At 42.8% G+C, this 18428-nt stretch overlaps 1 protein-coding gene across 1 annotated transcript in view; it reads right to left on the minus strand.

Moving 5' to 3' along the window:
* The window catches only part of SHC4 (SHC adaptor protein 4), a 42532-nt gene extending 36581 nt beyond the window's left edge, over positions 1 to 5951 (minus strand). The window contains exon 1 of the mRNA XM_063142148.1: positions 4974 to 5951. Coding sequence (XP_062998218.1) covers positions 4974 to 5561 — 588 coding nt within the window. The 5' untranslated portion in view covers positions 5562 to 5951. The remainder of the gene's footprint in view (positions 1 to 4973) is intronic.
* Positions 5952 to 18428: the final 12477 nt, after the last annotated feature.

The raw sequence follows: 18428 nt of genomic DNA on the forward strand, positions 1-18428 counted from the left end.
GATAGATAGATAGATAGATAGATAGATAGATAGATGATAGATATCAACCTTATGCCTAAAGATTTGAACTAATGGTATGCCTATGTACGCTGGTTGCTGAGGAACATGGGTGGGAGGGTGCTGTTACACTCAAGTTCATCTTGTGGGATCCCGGTCAAGGGCTGATTGGCTACTGTGTGGACAGAATGCTGAACTAGATGGATCCTTGGTCTGATCCAGTATGGTTCTTCTTATGTTCTAAATGCTAAGCATTATTCTGATGTTCTCAGGATTGAGGCGTGCCTCAAAATTAACCCCATTCTCAGCCATGTTCATTTTTATCCCATCCACTTGACAAGAATACAAGTAAAAATTGTGTCCGTTTTCCCTTTTGTTGAGTAGTTCCTCGGTTTGCAGGAAACACATTTAATCTTGCATTGTACATTACCTTCCTCCTCCCCCATCACACACAAACACATTTTTGTAGCAAAGCAGAAATGCACCATCTCTGCCCCCGAAGCAAAGTAGGCTCAAATGTACAAAGAATCTATTATGGTTTGGTTCTGTTCTCTTAAACTGTGGCCAACATAGGGCTTGGAAAGATTCTTTCCCTTCGCCTTGATATCCCCTTCCCATCTACTTCTGGAACCACAACTGTGTTTTTTTAAACTTTGGTTTTATTCTGTCTTAAACTTTTATATTATATTTTAATATATATAATATATTAAATATATATTTATATCAACTTTGCTGTGTGGTTTTATCCTGGTTGCGCTTTTTATACTGTATTTCGTAATTGTGTTTTAAACTGTTGGGTGTTTTACTGTGGTTTTAATTTTTGTGAACCGCCCAGAGAGCTTCGGCTATTGGGCGGTATAAAAATGTAATAAATAAATAAATAAATAAATAAATATAATTATAGCTCTGGCTATTGGGCGGTATAGAAAAGTAATAAATAAATAAATAAATAAATAAATAAATTTTATCATGATATATTTGAGAACTTTTTGTATGAACTGCCAAGAGAACTTTGGCTACTAGGCAGTACAGAAATGTAATATGTAAATAAATACATTTGGGCACCTTAGAATCATAGAATCGTAGAGTTGGAAGGGGCCTATAAGGCCATCGAGACCAACCCCCTGCTCAATGCAGGAATCCACCTTAAAGCATCCCTGACAGGTGGTTGTCCAGCTGCCTCTTGAAGGCCTCTAGTGTGGGAGAGCCCACAACCTCCCTAGGTAACTGGTTCCATTGTCGTACTGCTCTAACAGTCAGGAAGTTTTTCCTGATGTCCAGCCTTGATCAAGCTAGGGCAATCCAGGAAAGGAAATCTGTGTCCAGAAATGGGATGTGTGTGGATTGCCCATCTGGTTGGGTACTCACATATGTGCGGGCAGGTTGTACGTGGGTACATCCAGCACCAAGGATGTTTTTGCACCATATGCACGCTATCATAGGAACATAGAACACCGTCCTATGGTGAGTCAGACCATTGGTCCATCCAGCCCAGTACTGTCGGCACTGACTGGCAGCGGCTCCCCAGGGTTTCAGGTGGGAATTACTTCCTCACACTCCCTGGAGAAGCTGGGGATCAAACCTGGGACCTTCTACATGCAAAGCATGTGCTCTATCACACTGAGCTATGGCCCCTCTCCTGCACTCCCCTATTAAAGAGATGGATAACACTGGAAACTCTGATGCCATTAAGTACCTATTTGGGGCTACTGGTTTGATGCCAGGCACCTCCTTGCTATCAAAACTGCTTTGCCACCATGAAGGTGTGTCTGGACTATGCCACTTTACATGCAGGTGGAAGCTACCATGGCTGAATACTTTCCCATACAAAACAGTTTGATTTCACACAGAAAACTAGTTGTCAGGGAGAAGAGTTGCAATGTAGCTAATTTTCTATGAACAGAGAAAATTCTATGCACAGAAGGCTGCTTTAAATACCTGTGGTTGATTTTCATTTCCATCCTCCCTGATTAAGAATTCTGTGTAACTCTAAATGCTTACATAGTTCTCTGCCTGCAGAAACTGGTCCAATAACATGGCTTGTCACCTTGCCTGTTCTGCATTCTTGAGAAAGAGCACTATCTGTCTACATTGCATTACAACCCTTTTCACATAACAGCTCTTTTGAAGTAGGCTGTTCCTATTTCTTTGCTATATAAATTGACAAAGGACTTGAATCTTTGAGATATTGACTGGCCCAGAGCTAGCCGAAAAGTCTGTGCTCAGCAGGGATCCAAGGCCCAACTTCTGAAGCCAAAATTGAATATGCTACACTTTGGATTACACTGATGTTTGCTACACTACAAAAAAGAAGAAGAAGAAGAACAGTTTATGGTTAAATTTAAATTACGTTCTAATGTAGGATACCCCCATTAGAATTCAGAGGTAGGTGTGTGTGTGTGTGTGTGAGTGAGAGAGAGAGAAAGAGAATACTGTTTAAAATGTAAAATGAAAATAATACTATAAAAAGATGCTCAGCAATGTAAGCCTATGCGGCAGGGTCTTGCTATTTACTGTTTTACTCTGTACAGCACCATGTACATTGATGGTGCTATATAAAATAATAATAATAATAATAATAATAATAATAATAATAATAATAATAATAATAATACTCTGCTATATGGAAAACATTATTTGTTGTCATTAAAACCAGCAACCTTGCTGGTAACGTAAAATTGCCTATCTATATTAGATGTTACAATAATATATTGTCAATGTACCTATACAAATTATTTTGGAGAAAATAAACTTGGATACTAAGATGACTTTATGACCTTTTAGTCTAGCATGTATAGCAGTGCTGCATATCAGGATTGTAAACCCTGGTTGGCCCAAGATATTTTGCGGCCTAAGGCAAATAGCAAGATGTCTCATTTCTTCTGAACAATTCTTTGTCTACACATCCATCGCAATCTTCTTCCTTGCTGCCCCGTAAGCTGAAGGAAGGCCTTATGCCCCTGTTCCTAGGGAATTTTTCCTTTTAGCTATGGCCACATGTCCGCTTTTCTACCAGACAATCTTCTATTTTAAAGCATCCTCTATTTCAAGGGCTGGGCTGGCCTGTTTACAGATAAAGATCCATAACTGTTGCTCATCAACAGAGAGCACGGGGGGGGGGGGGGGGAATCTACACTACTGCTTTTAAAGCGCTTTGAAAACGTTTTGAAACCAGTATATGCAGTGTGTCCTGGGCCCCGACAGTTGTCAAAGCTGTTATAAAGCGCTTTAAAGCAGTAGTGTAGATCCCCCCTGGATAGGCAAGTTGAACTGGTAAACACAGAGGTCACCTGTGACTGTCTTCCACACTATGGTGAGAAATACAATATTTCTATTTAAATTATAATGATTATTTCTTAATGTGTGTCTATATATAGATATTTAAACACATGCAAATTTTATGCTAATCACCATCCTCTTTTGTCTTCTTTATTGGTGATGCATCTCCTCTTTTGGGGAAAATAATAAGTGGCCACCCTAATCACAGGTCTTATAAACCAACAAGGCAGTGCCAATTCCCTTGGGTATGATTCCCACAGTGGGCCTCTCTCTCTGAATGGGTCGCCTCCTTGCCACTGGAATCACTGCCCATTCACCAGCCCTCTCCCTCTGGGTCCAATCCACACAATTGCCCGGAAGGAGATGAAGGCAAGTGGAAACTGCTCCTTCACCTCACTCTTGTCACTCTTTGCATGCTTGGATGAACGGACAGCAAAGAGGAAGCAGTGCAGGGCCAAGATGCACAAGGAAGCCAACCCTGAACAGAGGTCCAGACAATTTTGTGCAAAGAAGCCAACAGCACAGGCTCTGCTAATTTAATTATTGATTTGATTTGTACTCCGCCTTTCTATGAAGAAAAAACTGCATCCAGTCCAACAGAAGCACTTACATGGAAAAAGCCTGCTTTGATACAAAGGGCTTTACTGGCCAGTGGAAGGACAGCAGAGAGGCAGCAAACCTAGTCCCTCAGCAGGGAGGTTGACAGCCTGGGAGTGGCCACCGAGAAGGCCTTATTTTGCGTGGCCTCCAAATGTGCTTTGGAAAATGGCAGTCTCAAAACATGGTCCTCTCCCAAAGATTTTAAGACCTGGGCAGGCTCATACGGGACAAGGAGGTCTTTCAAGTCGCCTGGTCCCAAGCCATATAGGACTTTATAGGTCATATAACCAGCACTTTGAATTTGGCCTGGAAACAACCAAAGGAGCCGTTGTAAAGAGAGAGAGTTATGTGCTCCCTGGAGGCGAAGGAAAAAATGCAACACCACAATAGCGCAGGGGACAAATTGGTGAAAGGTCACAAGGACCAGTCTGCACCAAGACACCTTGTGCTTTATCTTAAAATAATAATAATAGCTACCTCAGCACATTGGCTCAGGGGTTCAGCCATTATGCATTAATTTCTTAAGACTGTTTCTTCAAACGACACAGTTCCCACATATGTAACTCAAATATAGTGTTATATTTGTTTTAAAAATAATTCTATACCACTTCTATTCCTGTATGAAGAACATTCATGTGGGCAGGGAAGTTCAAAGTCTCTTTTAGTGTCATGTGTGATGGTGAAACCTGGGAGTTGCAGGGTTTTTTTCTCCTAGCATTTATGTCGTACTCCAACCTGGACATTTAAGGTGAGATGGGCTAAGTACTAGTGTAGTATAAAGGCTACCAATTGAGACATGAACCAGGACCCTCCCTGTTCCAATATCACTGTCTCATTAGGTGGTCTTAACTCAAGCCACGCCATGAGCCTCAGTCTCCACATCTGCAATATGGGTATAATCATGCTAACATATGTTTGTTTTTTACAGAATAGTAGCAAGAATTGAGATTACGTTAAATGAAGGGTTTTGAACACTCTAGCATACAACATAAATTCTAAGTGTTGTTATTTTAAATCTATTTTCAAACATGGTAACTGATTAAGTAAACACTATTTCAAATAACTATATCTATATCTATAGAAAGGAAGCTACTTACTCGGACAGTGAATGATATGCCAGTCTCCAAACCGGATTCCCCTCTCTGCCCCAGGTCTTTCTCCTGTTTAGATGTGAAGGCAGGTTCTTCAGAGCCCGACAAGCAACTGTCCTCCTGGATGCTTGCGTTCGCCTTTAGTGACTTCTCTGGGTCTCCTCGGTTATAAGAAGCAGGCAGGCAGCTAGTCAAGCTGATCTCTGGCAAAGTTGGGCTGCTGGGAACAGTTACGCATTCTGTGAGTTTTATTTTCGGCACCTCTTTAGTCCGTAGGCAGAAGTTCTTTAAGCTCGGTAGAGTGGAAGGATTGGCCAGCTTAATGTTAGCCATGCGAGGTATCAAGGTGCACAAAGCCACGGGGCTGTCCGGGGTCCCAACAGCGACGTCTTCGATGGGTATATTAGGTGCCGAGGAACGAGAAGACGAAGAGCCTTTGAGATGCAGAGGGCCGTTTTGCACATCTTCCTCCAAGGATGTGAGGGACTCATTTCTAAAACGACTGTACTTCGCCCTGTGAAGCATCCCTGGGTCTCTCAACAGTCCTACATACAGTACGTGTCCACCGAGGCTGTGTGGAATGCGTTCTCTCATAGCCTTCAAAGTTCTGTCACCGGGTTTTCTTCTCTCCCCCCCCCACCCCCAACACCTCACTCTAACTCAGCTGCCTTCTTATGAATAAGAAAAAGAAATATGGAATTAAGCAAACCAGTACGATTTTGAAAAGAAAAAAGAAGAGAGCAGATTTGATTGTCGGTGTTCTTGAAAGGTTCCCAAGCGGCTTCTTCGTCTTAATAAACCCAGCTTCTTTCTGTCCTGACATCTGGCAATGTGGAATTAAATCTAAATGAAACACACACACACAGGTAAACCAAAGCTACAGCTGTTTAAACTGAAGAACAGTTCTCCATTTACAAGCAAGCTAGCTCGAAACCGTCCTTAGCTTTGAACACTCACTGCCACAGCCCTGTATCATTAATAGTAAAGCCCTGGCTGGCTGCAGGAGGAAAAAAAATTGCAACACATAAACACTATTTCATATCAAACAATTCAAGAGAGCTAAAAATTTCTCCCCTTCCTTGATCAGCAGTACCAAAATGAGGTTGTTCTTTTAAAACTAGACTAGTTCTTAGCATATTGATATTGAATTGCTCTGTTGAGTGAAAAAATATCACTTATCTGCAATTTTTAGAATTATTTATTCAGACAAATGCAGGTGGGAAAATCCCACATTAAATAATTCTGTAGATGAAGCACAGTGTCTATCAATAAAAAACCCTTGTTAATCCTTGAAAGATCCCTTAGCACAGTGATATCCAAAAACACTCCGCATAGATTTATGATCCGGCACAATTGGACTTCAAAATCTTCAGAATCATCATCAATCAATGGAAACTTTACAGTGAAGCATCTCTGGCAGCCTTTTGAGTCATCTATACATTTTCCTCAGTCGCCAGGTCATGGTAGCTTTATTTCTATGAAAGATTAGAGAGAGAACGTTGCAGTTTTTATGAATGAAGTTTTCTGAATGAATTTCACTGTGTGCAAGCTAAATAAATCTGTGAATGAAGCTGAGAATGGCTGTAACTGACTGACAGTCCCAGGGGTGTTTAATTTTCAGCCAATCAGGAGAAAGCCCGATGACTCATGCACCATAAATACACTAAACTAGTAGCCATGCAAAATGTGACTTTTGGTGATGGGGGCAGTTCTTAATGTACTGCTAGGTAGTGAATGGATGAAGACATCAATCGTTACAATGCCGATATGCCTAATTCATTTTTTTTCTGTTGGGAAAAACGTGGATGTGTGTGTGTGCTGTTATTTCTGCAATGCAGCATGAGAACCTTGGTGAGGTGGTGGCAGGGAGAGAAACAGCTTTTCCAATGACATTAGTTCATATGGTATAAAATCCTGGGGGAGGGTGTTGATTTACTGTTTTTAGAAATAGAGCTCTTTTTTATTGACTCTTGGTTCAATATCTAATGACACTTCCTGTGCCTATCAAATTTACTCTGAAGACATGATAAAACCTGCAAGGGAGTGAGCACACAGGAAGCGAGGATCTGAATAGGCAATGAAATAAAGCACACTGCATCTCCTGAAATGGCAAGCAGCCGTAGCCATAAGGGAGGAATATAAACTGCATCACGCATTGGGGCTGACCCAATGTTTTAATACTTTTTTTCTCTTACTAGTCCTGTGTGTATCATGCATTATAGAAATACTTTAGTACTGTGCTAGAAAAAACAACAACAGAAAGAGCTGGAAATAGTGACCTGCATATATTATATTCATGTGGATATATTTTCTTATTTTGCACACTACTGGCTACATCTGTGAATTGTTGGGAGAATCAAAGAAGCTTCCTTATACCAGGCAGACCTTTTATCCATCTAGCTAATATTGCCTCCTCTGGAACATTGCTGCCAGTCAGAGTTTCAGGCAGAAAGTTCTGTCCCCATCACCCTGACCCTGGGACATTCTGCATGCTACGTAAATGCTCTAACCACTAAGCTTTAGCCCCTCCATTCCAATATATACAATCTATTGACTGATTTAATTTATTATATCTTTAATCCACCCAACAACCATTGCTCTCTGGGCAGATTACAAACAGCTAAAAGACTAGGACGCCATAAAAACAGTGGAAAATATACAATACAAATATCTAAAAAGAATACAATATAAATGAAGAAACAGCACAGGAATCGATAAAATAGACATAAAAATCTAGAGTTGGGACTCTAAAATGGCTGGGAGAAAAGAAATGTATTATTATTATTATTAATATTATTATTATTTATTTATATAGCACCATCAATGTACATGGTGCTGTACAGAGTAAAACAGTAAATAGCAAGACTCTGCCGCATAGGCTTACAATCGAATAAAATCATAGTAAAACAATAAGGAGGGGAAGAGAATGCAAGCAGGCACAGGGTAGGGTAAAACTAACAGTATAAAGTCTGCACAACATCAAGTTTTAAAAGCTTTAGGAAAAAGAAAAGTTTTTAGTTGAGCTTTAAAAGCTGCGATTGAACTTGTAGTTCTCAAATGTTCTGGAAGAGCGTTCCAGGCGTAAGAGGCAGCAGAAGAAAATGGACGGAGCCGAGCAAGGGAAGTAGAGGCCCTTGGGCAATGTAGGCGCCATGTGAACCTCTTTGGGGAAGGCATTAGTGGGGTGCCACCACTAAGAAGGCCCTGTCTCTTGTAGCCACCCGCCTAACTTCCTTTGACACAGGCACCCAGACGAGGTTCTCTGAAGATGACATAAGGGTTCAAGCAGGTACATACGGAAGGAGATATTCCATTAGATGCTCTGGTGCCAAGTCATTTAGGGCTTTAAAAGTTGGTCCCAACACTTTGGATTGGGCCTGGAAACAGACTGGAAACCAGTAGATTTGATGAAGTCCTGGCATCACATGATAATATTGGCCAGTCCCATTTAACAACCTAGCAGCTCTACTTTGAACTAACTGAAGTTTCTGAACCATCCTCAAAGGTAGTCCCACACTGCAGTAATCTAATTGGGAGGCTACCAAAGCATAGGCAACTGTCACCAGGCTATCTCTGTCCAGATAGGGTCTCAGTTTGCAGGCAACTGAAGCCCTATTCCTTCACCACTGGCACCCCTGCTCAGCCCCCAATGACTTCTGAGAAGAGACATAGTCTTTAAAAAGTGTGAACTCCCTCCACAATAATTCTTGCCTTTCTGGGGTTTTGCTTCAGCATGAAGCCAACAGAATGAAATGGCATAGCTTAGACAAGCCCTTATCACCTATAGACAGCAAAAGAAAAAAAACATGCAGTGAGCTTCAATGCACTTAGTGATGCCAAATCAACCCCAATGGACTGATGAAAACCAATAGGTTGTAGTGGCGAGACAAGAACCGAGGAAGCTCAGGTTCAAACACCCCTCAGGCCTGAAGTTCACTGGATGACTTTGGGTGTCTTAATCTGTTAGTTCTCTGCAGCCCGCAGGTGAAAAGCAAACTTCCTGATCCCGAGATAACAAGCTAGGAGGTCACTGAGTACTATAGTAGTAAGACTGTAGTAAGTAGTAATACTACAGAAGTAACCTTCAATTGGATATTCAGTAAGAGCTCCAAGTAACAGACACAAAGGTCAAGGATAACAGAAGGAAAATCATGACCCAGAGCCAGAAGGAAGCAAAAGAGAAAGTATTTGCTTTCAACAGAGTCCAGGCTTCAGTGGAGACCATCAGGTACTGATAAACTGAGCTCCACCCCTTAAGCAAGGTATCGGAGCCCATCAGGTACTGATAAACTGAGCTCCACCCCTTAAGCAAGGTATCGGAGCCCATCAGGTACTGATAAACTGAGCTCCACCCCTTAAGCAAGGTATCAAGGAATTTAAACTGGCTGTTTTTGTGCGGCCTCAGATTATGTCCTCTACCTTCTTCTGTTGGGACATCTTCTCCTTGGATAGTAGATGGCCAAATTCAGACTAAGAAGTCTGAGCTACACTTCCTGGGTTTAGGTCCTCATCTTCCTCAGAAATGTCTGACTAATTCAGAGATTGGACCTCCCAGGAAAAGTGGCCATGGCTCCAGAGTTTTAGAAGTGGCTTGCAAAGAGAGGGCTCTGCAGCTCAGCACATAAGTGTGGTGTAGTGGTTAGAGTGCTGGAGTGAGGAGAGTTGGGTTTAAGATCCCACTCTGTCATAAAGCTCGCTGGGTGACTTTGGGCCAGTCACTGACTCTCAGCCTAACTTTCCTCACAGGGTGGTTAGGAGTATAAAACAGAGAGGAGGAGGATCATATACACCGCCCTATGTAACAAAATAAATAAATAAATAAATAAGATGAAAGGAATATTGGAGCTTTTGATGTAACATGCCATGAGAATGGTCAAACCTTCTCCTGCAGCCTTGTAATATCTCCCTCTGAGTTTTTTCTCTTTCTGTCTTTCTTCATTGCTTTTCTGCAATCATAGTGGCCCTGATCATGAAAATTTGCCAAACACACAGACATAAACATAAAATACACACACTCAGACCCCTATCATTGTTCTCGTTCTTTCTAATACAGTGGTCTTCAATTGGTCCAGACCCGAAACCCATCTTGAACTCGCAACTTACAACATGGGACCCACTTTCACAATCTTCTCCATGCTCAACATGGCAGCAACAGCTTTGACGTAACCCATCTGGACTTGTCGTGACCCACCAGTCGAAGACCACTGCTCTAATACAATAGAGAAGCTTGCCTAGATGTGCAGATTTGACACACATACACCCCTCTGACCACCATTGGCTTGCCTGCTCTGATGGCAAGGGATGGAGGCTCAGGTCCGTTCCACCTTAGAGCAAATTAGCACTGGGAAGCAGGAAGGGGTGCGTTTGGGATATGAATTTTGAGATCTGTGAGCAGGCGTGTGAAACTGAATGCCTCCTTCAGTGCCAGTACTGCGTGGGCTTTAAAACGACACCTTGGTGCATGCAGTGTATTCCCACAAACATCTGGTTAGCCACTGTTGGAACAGAATGCTGGACTAGAAAGGCCTTTGGTCTGATCCAGCATGGCTGCTCTTATGTTCATTTGGTTAAAAGCAGACACAACATTCACATTTCACGCCAGGCTGCTCCATCATTAAGTAATCCACAGCAGAGACCGCAATGTGGATGTTTATCCATTCTACAGACTGGGCATTTAACTTGATGGTTAACTCAGTCCTATGATCTTAGATGGCCCATTAGGTGTTCATGTGATCCCAGGCCAGAGAAGTTAGGTTTTTCTTTAAGGCATTAATTCCTATGCAGCAATTTCATATGTGAGGACTTTTTGTGGGGTGGGTGGGTAAAAAGTCTTCTTTTCTCATCTTTCCAATGATGCTAGCATGAAAGGGGAATGAAAAGCATCAAAGGAAGACTCTCCTACCTAGAGGCACCAGTGAGTGGGCTTGTGGTGTAGGAGGAGACGCATAATAATAACATACTGTTTTAGTAAGTCACGGGGTGCCGCACATGTGAAGCAAGGTTTTTAAAAAGCTCTTTCTTTAAAAAAAGAAACAATTCAGAAATAGAAGCAGTCTGTATCAAAACAAGGGGGAAGGAAAATATACACACAATCCTTAGCAGAACTAAGAGAGAAAACAGTGGTAAAAGCTTTCTTTCTTTCTTTTCAAAGTTAAGGCGGCAGGTTGAAGTTTAAAGTGCATAATCAGATATTCTAAGGTAACAGTTCCAATAACATGTCATTACCTCACTTCTTTACAAGATGGAGGCATTAAACTGAAAATCAACATAACGAGAAAGGGCCCCTAGATTTTAATCTTAAACTTGCCCATTCTCAGCCTAATTTTTGAAACTCTGATATCGCTATAGCATTTTAATTGCATACTTCCCAATCAACTCCTCCAAAGTTTCCAGAACCCTCTCTGGGATTTTTCACCACTTGGTTTCCGTCTTATAGAAACCTGAAAAATGGACAAACTATCCAACATTGGAGGTCTAATATCTTTATTGGATATTTGTGCTCTCTCCAACAAATTATCTCTGCAAAGTGGGTTCCTCTAGGATCTCTTTCATTTTGTGTATAGATAGATAGATAGATAGATAGATAGATAGATAGATAGATAGATATGCCAGATAAAGATAAATGGATGTGCTGTATGCTGAAAAGAAGTATGTGTTCCTAGACCCCTCAAAAGGTCTTGGGAACATAGGAACACATGAAGTTGCCTTATACTGAGTCAGAGCATTGGTCTATATAGCCTAGTATTGTCAACACTGTCTGGCAGTGGCTCTCTAGGGTTTCAGGTAGGATTCTTTCCTTGCCCTATCTGGAGAAGCCGGGGATTGAACCTGGGGCCTCCTGCATACCAAGCATGTGCTCTGTCATGCTGAGCAACGGCCGGTCTTCTGCCTGCATGATTCTTCTATCTGCATATTCAGTGTACAACACAACACACCTACCAACAGGCTGAGTGACTTTTGCATGGTATGCTAAGCAACGCATAGAGGAACCAAGTTGGTAGAAAGCTTTACACAGTCAGGATATATTTTGGTGAGGGAGGGTGGGGAGTTGGATGGCTGAGATTTGCTCCTGGACCTGCTGTTTGTGGCATGGGGAGTCCTTGCATGCCCCTCTTCCCCCTCATTTGGTTCTGTGTGCTATACCAAAGCAGTACTGGCGCATGTTTTGAGAGACAATATGGATTGGAAGCTCTACTTCGCATACCAATATAAAACGATGCCCTCTAGTGTTTTTTTAAACACTGCACATAAGGACAACCCATTGGTTTAAAAACCAAAGGTTTATCATGGACGACCAAAAGACAGTGGACACAATGCCTGCAGTGCACCTGCCGCTTCCGTTTTTACCGCACAACCTACGCTCAACTCTTTAATAGGCTGTGAAATGTGAAGTCAAGCCCAGACCATTGGGTTGTTTAGGGGCTAAACAATCTGTTGGTAAGCCCATCAACAAACCATGGGTTAACAGCTGGGTTATTTGTCCTCTAAAGAACCCAGCAGTCTGGGTTCAGACATCACGCTCCACAACTTACGAAGGAGTCGATCGTGCGTTGTGCAATAAAAGCAGAAGAGGCAGGTATGCCCGCTGTCTCCTGCTCATGCACTACAACCCATCAGTTTTTAAACCAATCAGTAGTCATTATGTGTGAACAGGGCCTAAGTTTCCAGTCTGAGGCAGTACCTGCTAGGTACTCTGAATAAACCCAGAGGGAATCCACAGGTCGTACCAAGACCGCTTCTAAGCGACCCCAGTGCGACCCCAAACCGATCGCCTAGCTTACCTTTGGAAGAGACGAAGAAGAGGCATCCTTGCCACAGCCATCACCCACCGACTTCGCCGGCCTCTTCTTCGTCTCTTCCAAAGGTAAGCTAGGCGATCGGTTTGGGGTCGCACTGGGGTCGCTTAGAAGCGGTCTCGGTATGACGTGTGGAAAGGCCCCCAGATAGCTATTTCAGAGGCAACAGAACGGGAGAACACACTGATCGGCAGTGTGGCCGTCTAGCTAGGGCAATATCCATGCAGTCTAGGGAGTGAACCACATGTGAGAAGTGGGTGTTTGTCTTTGAATATGTTTATGCCACTTCCCCTAAGGTGTAAGAGTGCAATGAGTTTGGATTTACCATTAAAACAGGGACGGGAACATGTGAGCATCCAGATGTTGGTGTACTGCAACTCCCATCAACCCTGACAATTTTCTATGCTAGCTAGGGCTGATGGGAGCTGCAGTCACACAAGGCCCAGTCGCAAGCTTCCCACCTCTGCCTTAAAATACAGAGGATTTAGGCTGACTGATGTGACCGTAGCCATTTCTACCTTGCGCTAGGGAGTGAGTTTTATTTTGGGGAGTTTATGGTGTACATAACTTGATTTGAATTTTGCACTTGATATTTTTTTAAGTTGCAAAAGCCAATGGACACAGCGAATAGTGTGGGATGGGGCAGGGCGGTGGGAATGACACCAGTAATTTAGCCTGTGTGAAATGCTGCCCAAGAAATCAAATTGGAAGGAGTTTTGACTGTGTTCTTGGAGAAGGGCGACTTGAAAAGTAGGGACCTAAGTGAGATTTTGCTGAAGTAGGTTGCATCTCCTTGCTAGCTGTAGTGTTGAAACACCCCCCTCCTTCCGACCCCTGCAAACAAATACCGCAAGATTGCAACTCGCTTGCTTAAAAAAAAGGGAGGGAATAAATCCTCTCCCTTCTCCAAAAGGCTCTTTAAAAAAAAACACATACACACAAAACTTTCCACCAAGCAGAGAAGCGAGCAACAATAGGCTTTATTGACCTCTTCCTCGGGAGAGCTTTAAACTGCAGCGGATGCTTCCTGTCACGTGCGCTTCCTCATGTTAATTCTCAGTGTGTGGGTGAGACAGACTGCAGTCACATTTACTGCCTTGTGAGTGAGGGGCGGAAAGGAAACCGAGAAGCATGTGCTCATGCCGGTGCTGGGTTTGCTCAATGCAGAAGCCCAGAATCACATTAGAAGCCTGCTCATATAAAATGCATTACTTGTGGAAGTCGTTCGAAAAGCAAAAAAGGAAAGGGAAAAGAATTCAAAGGGAAGCGATCGTGAACAGGATGGCACGTGCTGTCACCCTGCTGAGGAGGGTGCAGGGGTGGGTGGGTGGAATCTAGTGCAAACAGGCCATTCACGGCTGCTTTTCAGGCACAAGTACCGTTAGTTTCTGTTAAGAGCGCAGCTTTGTACTAACCAAACAGCAGTATTTATTGTAACTTTTGCTGCCCACTGTACAGCTGGTTATAGTTTGGACTTGAGCCTTCCACCCGGCCATGTGCAAGAGGCACTAGCTCAGTGGTACAGAACATACCTCGCAAATCGAACCCTGCTGACTGTAATTACCTTTGGGGTGGGGGGCAAAATACTCAGCCCAGACAACAGCAGAAAGAGAAACTCCACACAAGAGAGAAGAAGGCCTGTTGCCTGGGATTTATTTAATGAAAATTGTCCCTAATTTTACAGGTATGCGTGTGGTCCCATATACAGTTATCTCCTTGACAGGAGCTATGATTAGTGATGTTGTAGAGAGAAGGGGATAAATACTTTGTGATAAACGTGTAAAATTAATTACTGTGCTAGCGTACTTTTGGAGTGGTGTTCATAGAACGCTCCAGGTTCAAGCCCCGGCTTCTTCAGGTAGGGTTATAGGAAACCATCCTGCCTGAAACCCTAGAGAACTGCTGCTAGTCAGTGTCAACAATACTGATCTAGATAGACTGATGCTGTAAGGCAGCTTCCTACAATCCTAAGAGCCTCCCTTTCTCCTGCACATAGCCCAGAGCTGGTCCTACCATTAGGCACAGTGATTCTACTGCCTCAGGCGGCTGCTTTTGGATGTCATGAAAGGGCAGCAAATAGTTTTTTTGGGCTCAGTTCTACGCATGTTCTACAGAAAAATGTTCTACAACCCACCCACCTCAATTCTCCAGCCAGCCATGGCTAGGGAATGCTGGGAGTTGTTTCTGTCTAAACGAGCATAGGCTTGCACCTTTAATTTATAATTTTACTCCCAGAGGATTTTCTCTCTCAGGTGCCAAAATAACTTGGCCAGGCTTTGGTACTACGAACCTGGACTTGGGGAGAGGGGTGCTGTTTGCTATCCTGCATCAGGAAGCAAAATGTCTTGGTCTACACCTGCCACCTCCCCTTTGTCATCACACCTCTGTATTCATGAGCTGCTTCCCTTACTAATTTCTCAAATGTTTCAGGCTCGTATCTCCCCATTTCTTCCCTCTCCCCAGGAACATTGATCTTCAACTGATAGGCTAAGTAGATACCAACCCAAGCTAGAGTCACAGTAATAATGCACCCACAACATTTTTTCTTTGCTGACACCTTGAGTAGGTTCTTCCCCTAAACGCAGTCTAAAAATGATTTTACATAAATTAAAATAGTAAATGATGTGATGTAAAAAAAAAAAAGGGATGCACACAAAGGCAAAAAATCCCAACCACATTTACTCAGGATCTGAGCTGGCAGTGACTCTTTCTACATAAGACTTTTATTCCATGCTCATGATTGATTACTCACAGTAGTTTGCGGGTCCTTTACATGACGTCATCTTCCTCTATGCCTCTCCTGTTTTTTGCTGGTTTTGTTCTTAATGAGGAAAATCTGGTATTTTTCTCAAAGGTGTTATTGAAGCCTCATGTAATTGCACAATTCCACTGTACCACAGCACCATCTACTGGTTGTGTAATGGAACATATAGAAAGACAGAAAAAGAAAAATTCTGGGGGGAAAACATGTGTAAAGCAGCTGATCTCAATCCTGCAAAGAATCCAGAAGCTTTGGTAAAGGTGTGGGATAAAAGCCTCATGCAGAAAAGCCTTAAGAAATTAATCTTGGAGTAATGGTGGACAGGTAGTTGAATACAGTGAACCAGTGTGGATCAGCTCTGAAAAGGGAAAATTTGGCATCGCTAGGAAAGAAATTGGAACTAAAAGATATTGGAACATTAAAAAATGTCTTTATACAAATCTGTAGCGTGATCATATTTTGAATACTGGTCTCCACACCAGAAAAGCATATTGTAAAGATGGAAAGGTGCAAAAAGGGCAACCAAAATGGTCAGAGGGATGGAGGAACCTACCTAGGAGGAAAAGTTTGTAGTTCTTTAGCTTAGAAACATGATAAAGGTGAATAAAATTACACATGAGGTGGAGAAAGTGGATAGAGACATATTTTCTTCCTCTTTCATAGTACTATAACCAGGTCATCCCATGAAGCTGAATGGTGAGCAATTCAGGAGAGATGAAAGGAAGTATTTCTCCACCCAGCCCATAGACGAACTGTGGAATTTGTCTCTACAAGATGTAGTGATGGCCACCAAGTTGGATGGGTTTAAAAGGCAATTGGACAAATTAATGGAGAAGAGGACTATCAATAACGATTACCTCCATTATCAGAGGCAAAATGCTTCTCAATAGTAGTTGCTAGGGAACACAAGTGGGAGGATGCTTTGAGGCTAATTGTTCTACTTGTGGGCTTCCCATAGGCATCTGGTCAGGCTGGGCTGCAAAGGAAAATGTACACACATATGCAACGGGGTGAGGGGATTTAATATGGTTGACACTTATCTTAAAAGTGAACAGCAGAGAGGGAGAGAACGTTACAAAAATAAAGCCGGTGCAATGATGGAAGCTAGAGTTAAAGGCTTGGAAAAGCGAAAGACTGACTGAGAATATGAGAAGTGGCTTCATACCAGGTTGAACTATTTGTCCAATAAGCTCCATCTTGTCTCCTCTGTTTAGCAGTGACGCTCTAGGGTAGAGGTCTTTCCCTATCACCTGCTCTCTCTGCCATCAGGGTCTGAACCAGAGATCTTTATGCAAAGCATGTGCACTAGCACCAAGCTATGGTCCCTAGCTGCTCCATCCTACCCCCTACTCAGCTATCCTTAGTACACCCTCATAGAGACAACTTAACTTAGCAGTTTGCATACTCAGTAGCAGGAAATTCTATACATGCATTGTGGGAGCAAGAAAAATATGGATCTCCCAGGATGTGTATCAGTGTTGGACTGGGAGTTGGGAGATCCGGGTTCTAGTCCCCACTTGGCCATGGAAACCCACTGGGTGACTTTGGGCCAGACACAGACTCTCAGCTCAACCCACCTCACAGGGTTGTTGTTGTGAGGATAAAGTGGAGAGGAGGAGGATTATGTACGCCGCCTTGGGTTCCTTGGAGGAAGAAAGGTGGGATATAAATGCAATAATAATAAAAAAAAAATATTTGTGGGTTTCCCACAGGCATCTGATTGGCCATTGCATGAACAGAATGCTGACTAAATGGTCCTTTGGTCTGATCCAGTATGGCTTTTCTTATGTTCTATGTGTGCGCCTATATTCCTTTCCACTTCCTACACAGAGCTGGTGATAAATGGATATATGCATACATGGCTACATACATACATACTAGTGCTGTGCCAAAAATACTCTCACGTGTTTTCAACCGTTCTCATTCAATTTGATAGAAAAAATGCTTTTGAAAAGAAATTCACAGAAGAAATTTCAAAGTCATTCTAATGGATTGGGGTTGGGGTTACTGATACCTTACTTATGAGGTGACCATGGAGCATGTGTGATTATCTTGTCTTTCATTGTACAATAAACTGTGGCAGCCTGCAATCTCCTCAGCTTCCCGCACTTCTATCGAAGCTATCATGAGGTAATACTTTCCTCTCAGGAAGGGCAGGTGGCCTGGAATGCAGAACAATGGAAAGATATGTAATAGACAGAGAAATCATACACAGCACCCTTCAACACCTGAACAGCGATTAGGTAAGCTCAACAACACCGCCAAAAGAAATTAAAAATCCTGCCTCAGAAGAGTGGAAGCCTCAGAAAAGGAGACGTCAAAAAGCCTACTGGGGAACAAAAGAAAGAAAACTCTGTGCCCTGCCAATACTGCATCCTATCTGTAAGAAACGGTTGGAGAAATTCAGTGTAATTGCCATTTCTCTGCTTACAAATAGCTTGGAGAATTTTGGGAGGTCATTTACGCACAGCTCTAACACACACACACTGCATTTAAAGACTGGCCTCTTTTAATCTGCCATCTCAGAGCCCTATCTTCTACTTTTGTCCTCCATTCACCTTCCTTTGGCAACTACAGACTAGACTTTGGGTGGCAAATTGAGATGAAGCCTAGATGCTGTAAACACCTGACTTTACCCACAGATAGGGTAGCTGCAGGGGGGCTTTCTACCCACCCACCACCCCCAAGAAAACTATGCTTCAAATGACAGTTGCCCTGAAAGGGAAGCAGTGTCCGTCCGTCCCTGGTCAAAAGCCCAAGGGCTTCTAAGCAGTCACATCACTTCACTTCCAACAACAGTTCAGGCTGGGCTCCTACTGGATGTAGATGCCTGTTAACTCCCCATTTTCATTCTGACCTTGTCAAACTGATTTTCCCCCTCTACCTTTTCCCTCCTGCCTTCCT

The sequence above is a fragment of the Elgaria multicarinata genome, chromosome 16 (genome assembly GCF_023053635.1).
Source record: "Elgaria multicarinata webbii isolate HBS135686 ecotype San Diego chromosome 16, rElgMul1.1.pri, whole genome shotgun sequence".
Taxonomy (NCBI): Eukaryota; Metazoa; Chordata; class Lepidosauria; order Squamata; family Anguidae; genus Elgaria; species Elgaria multicarinata.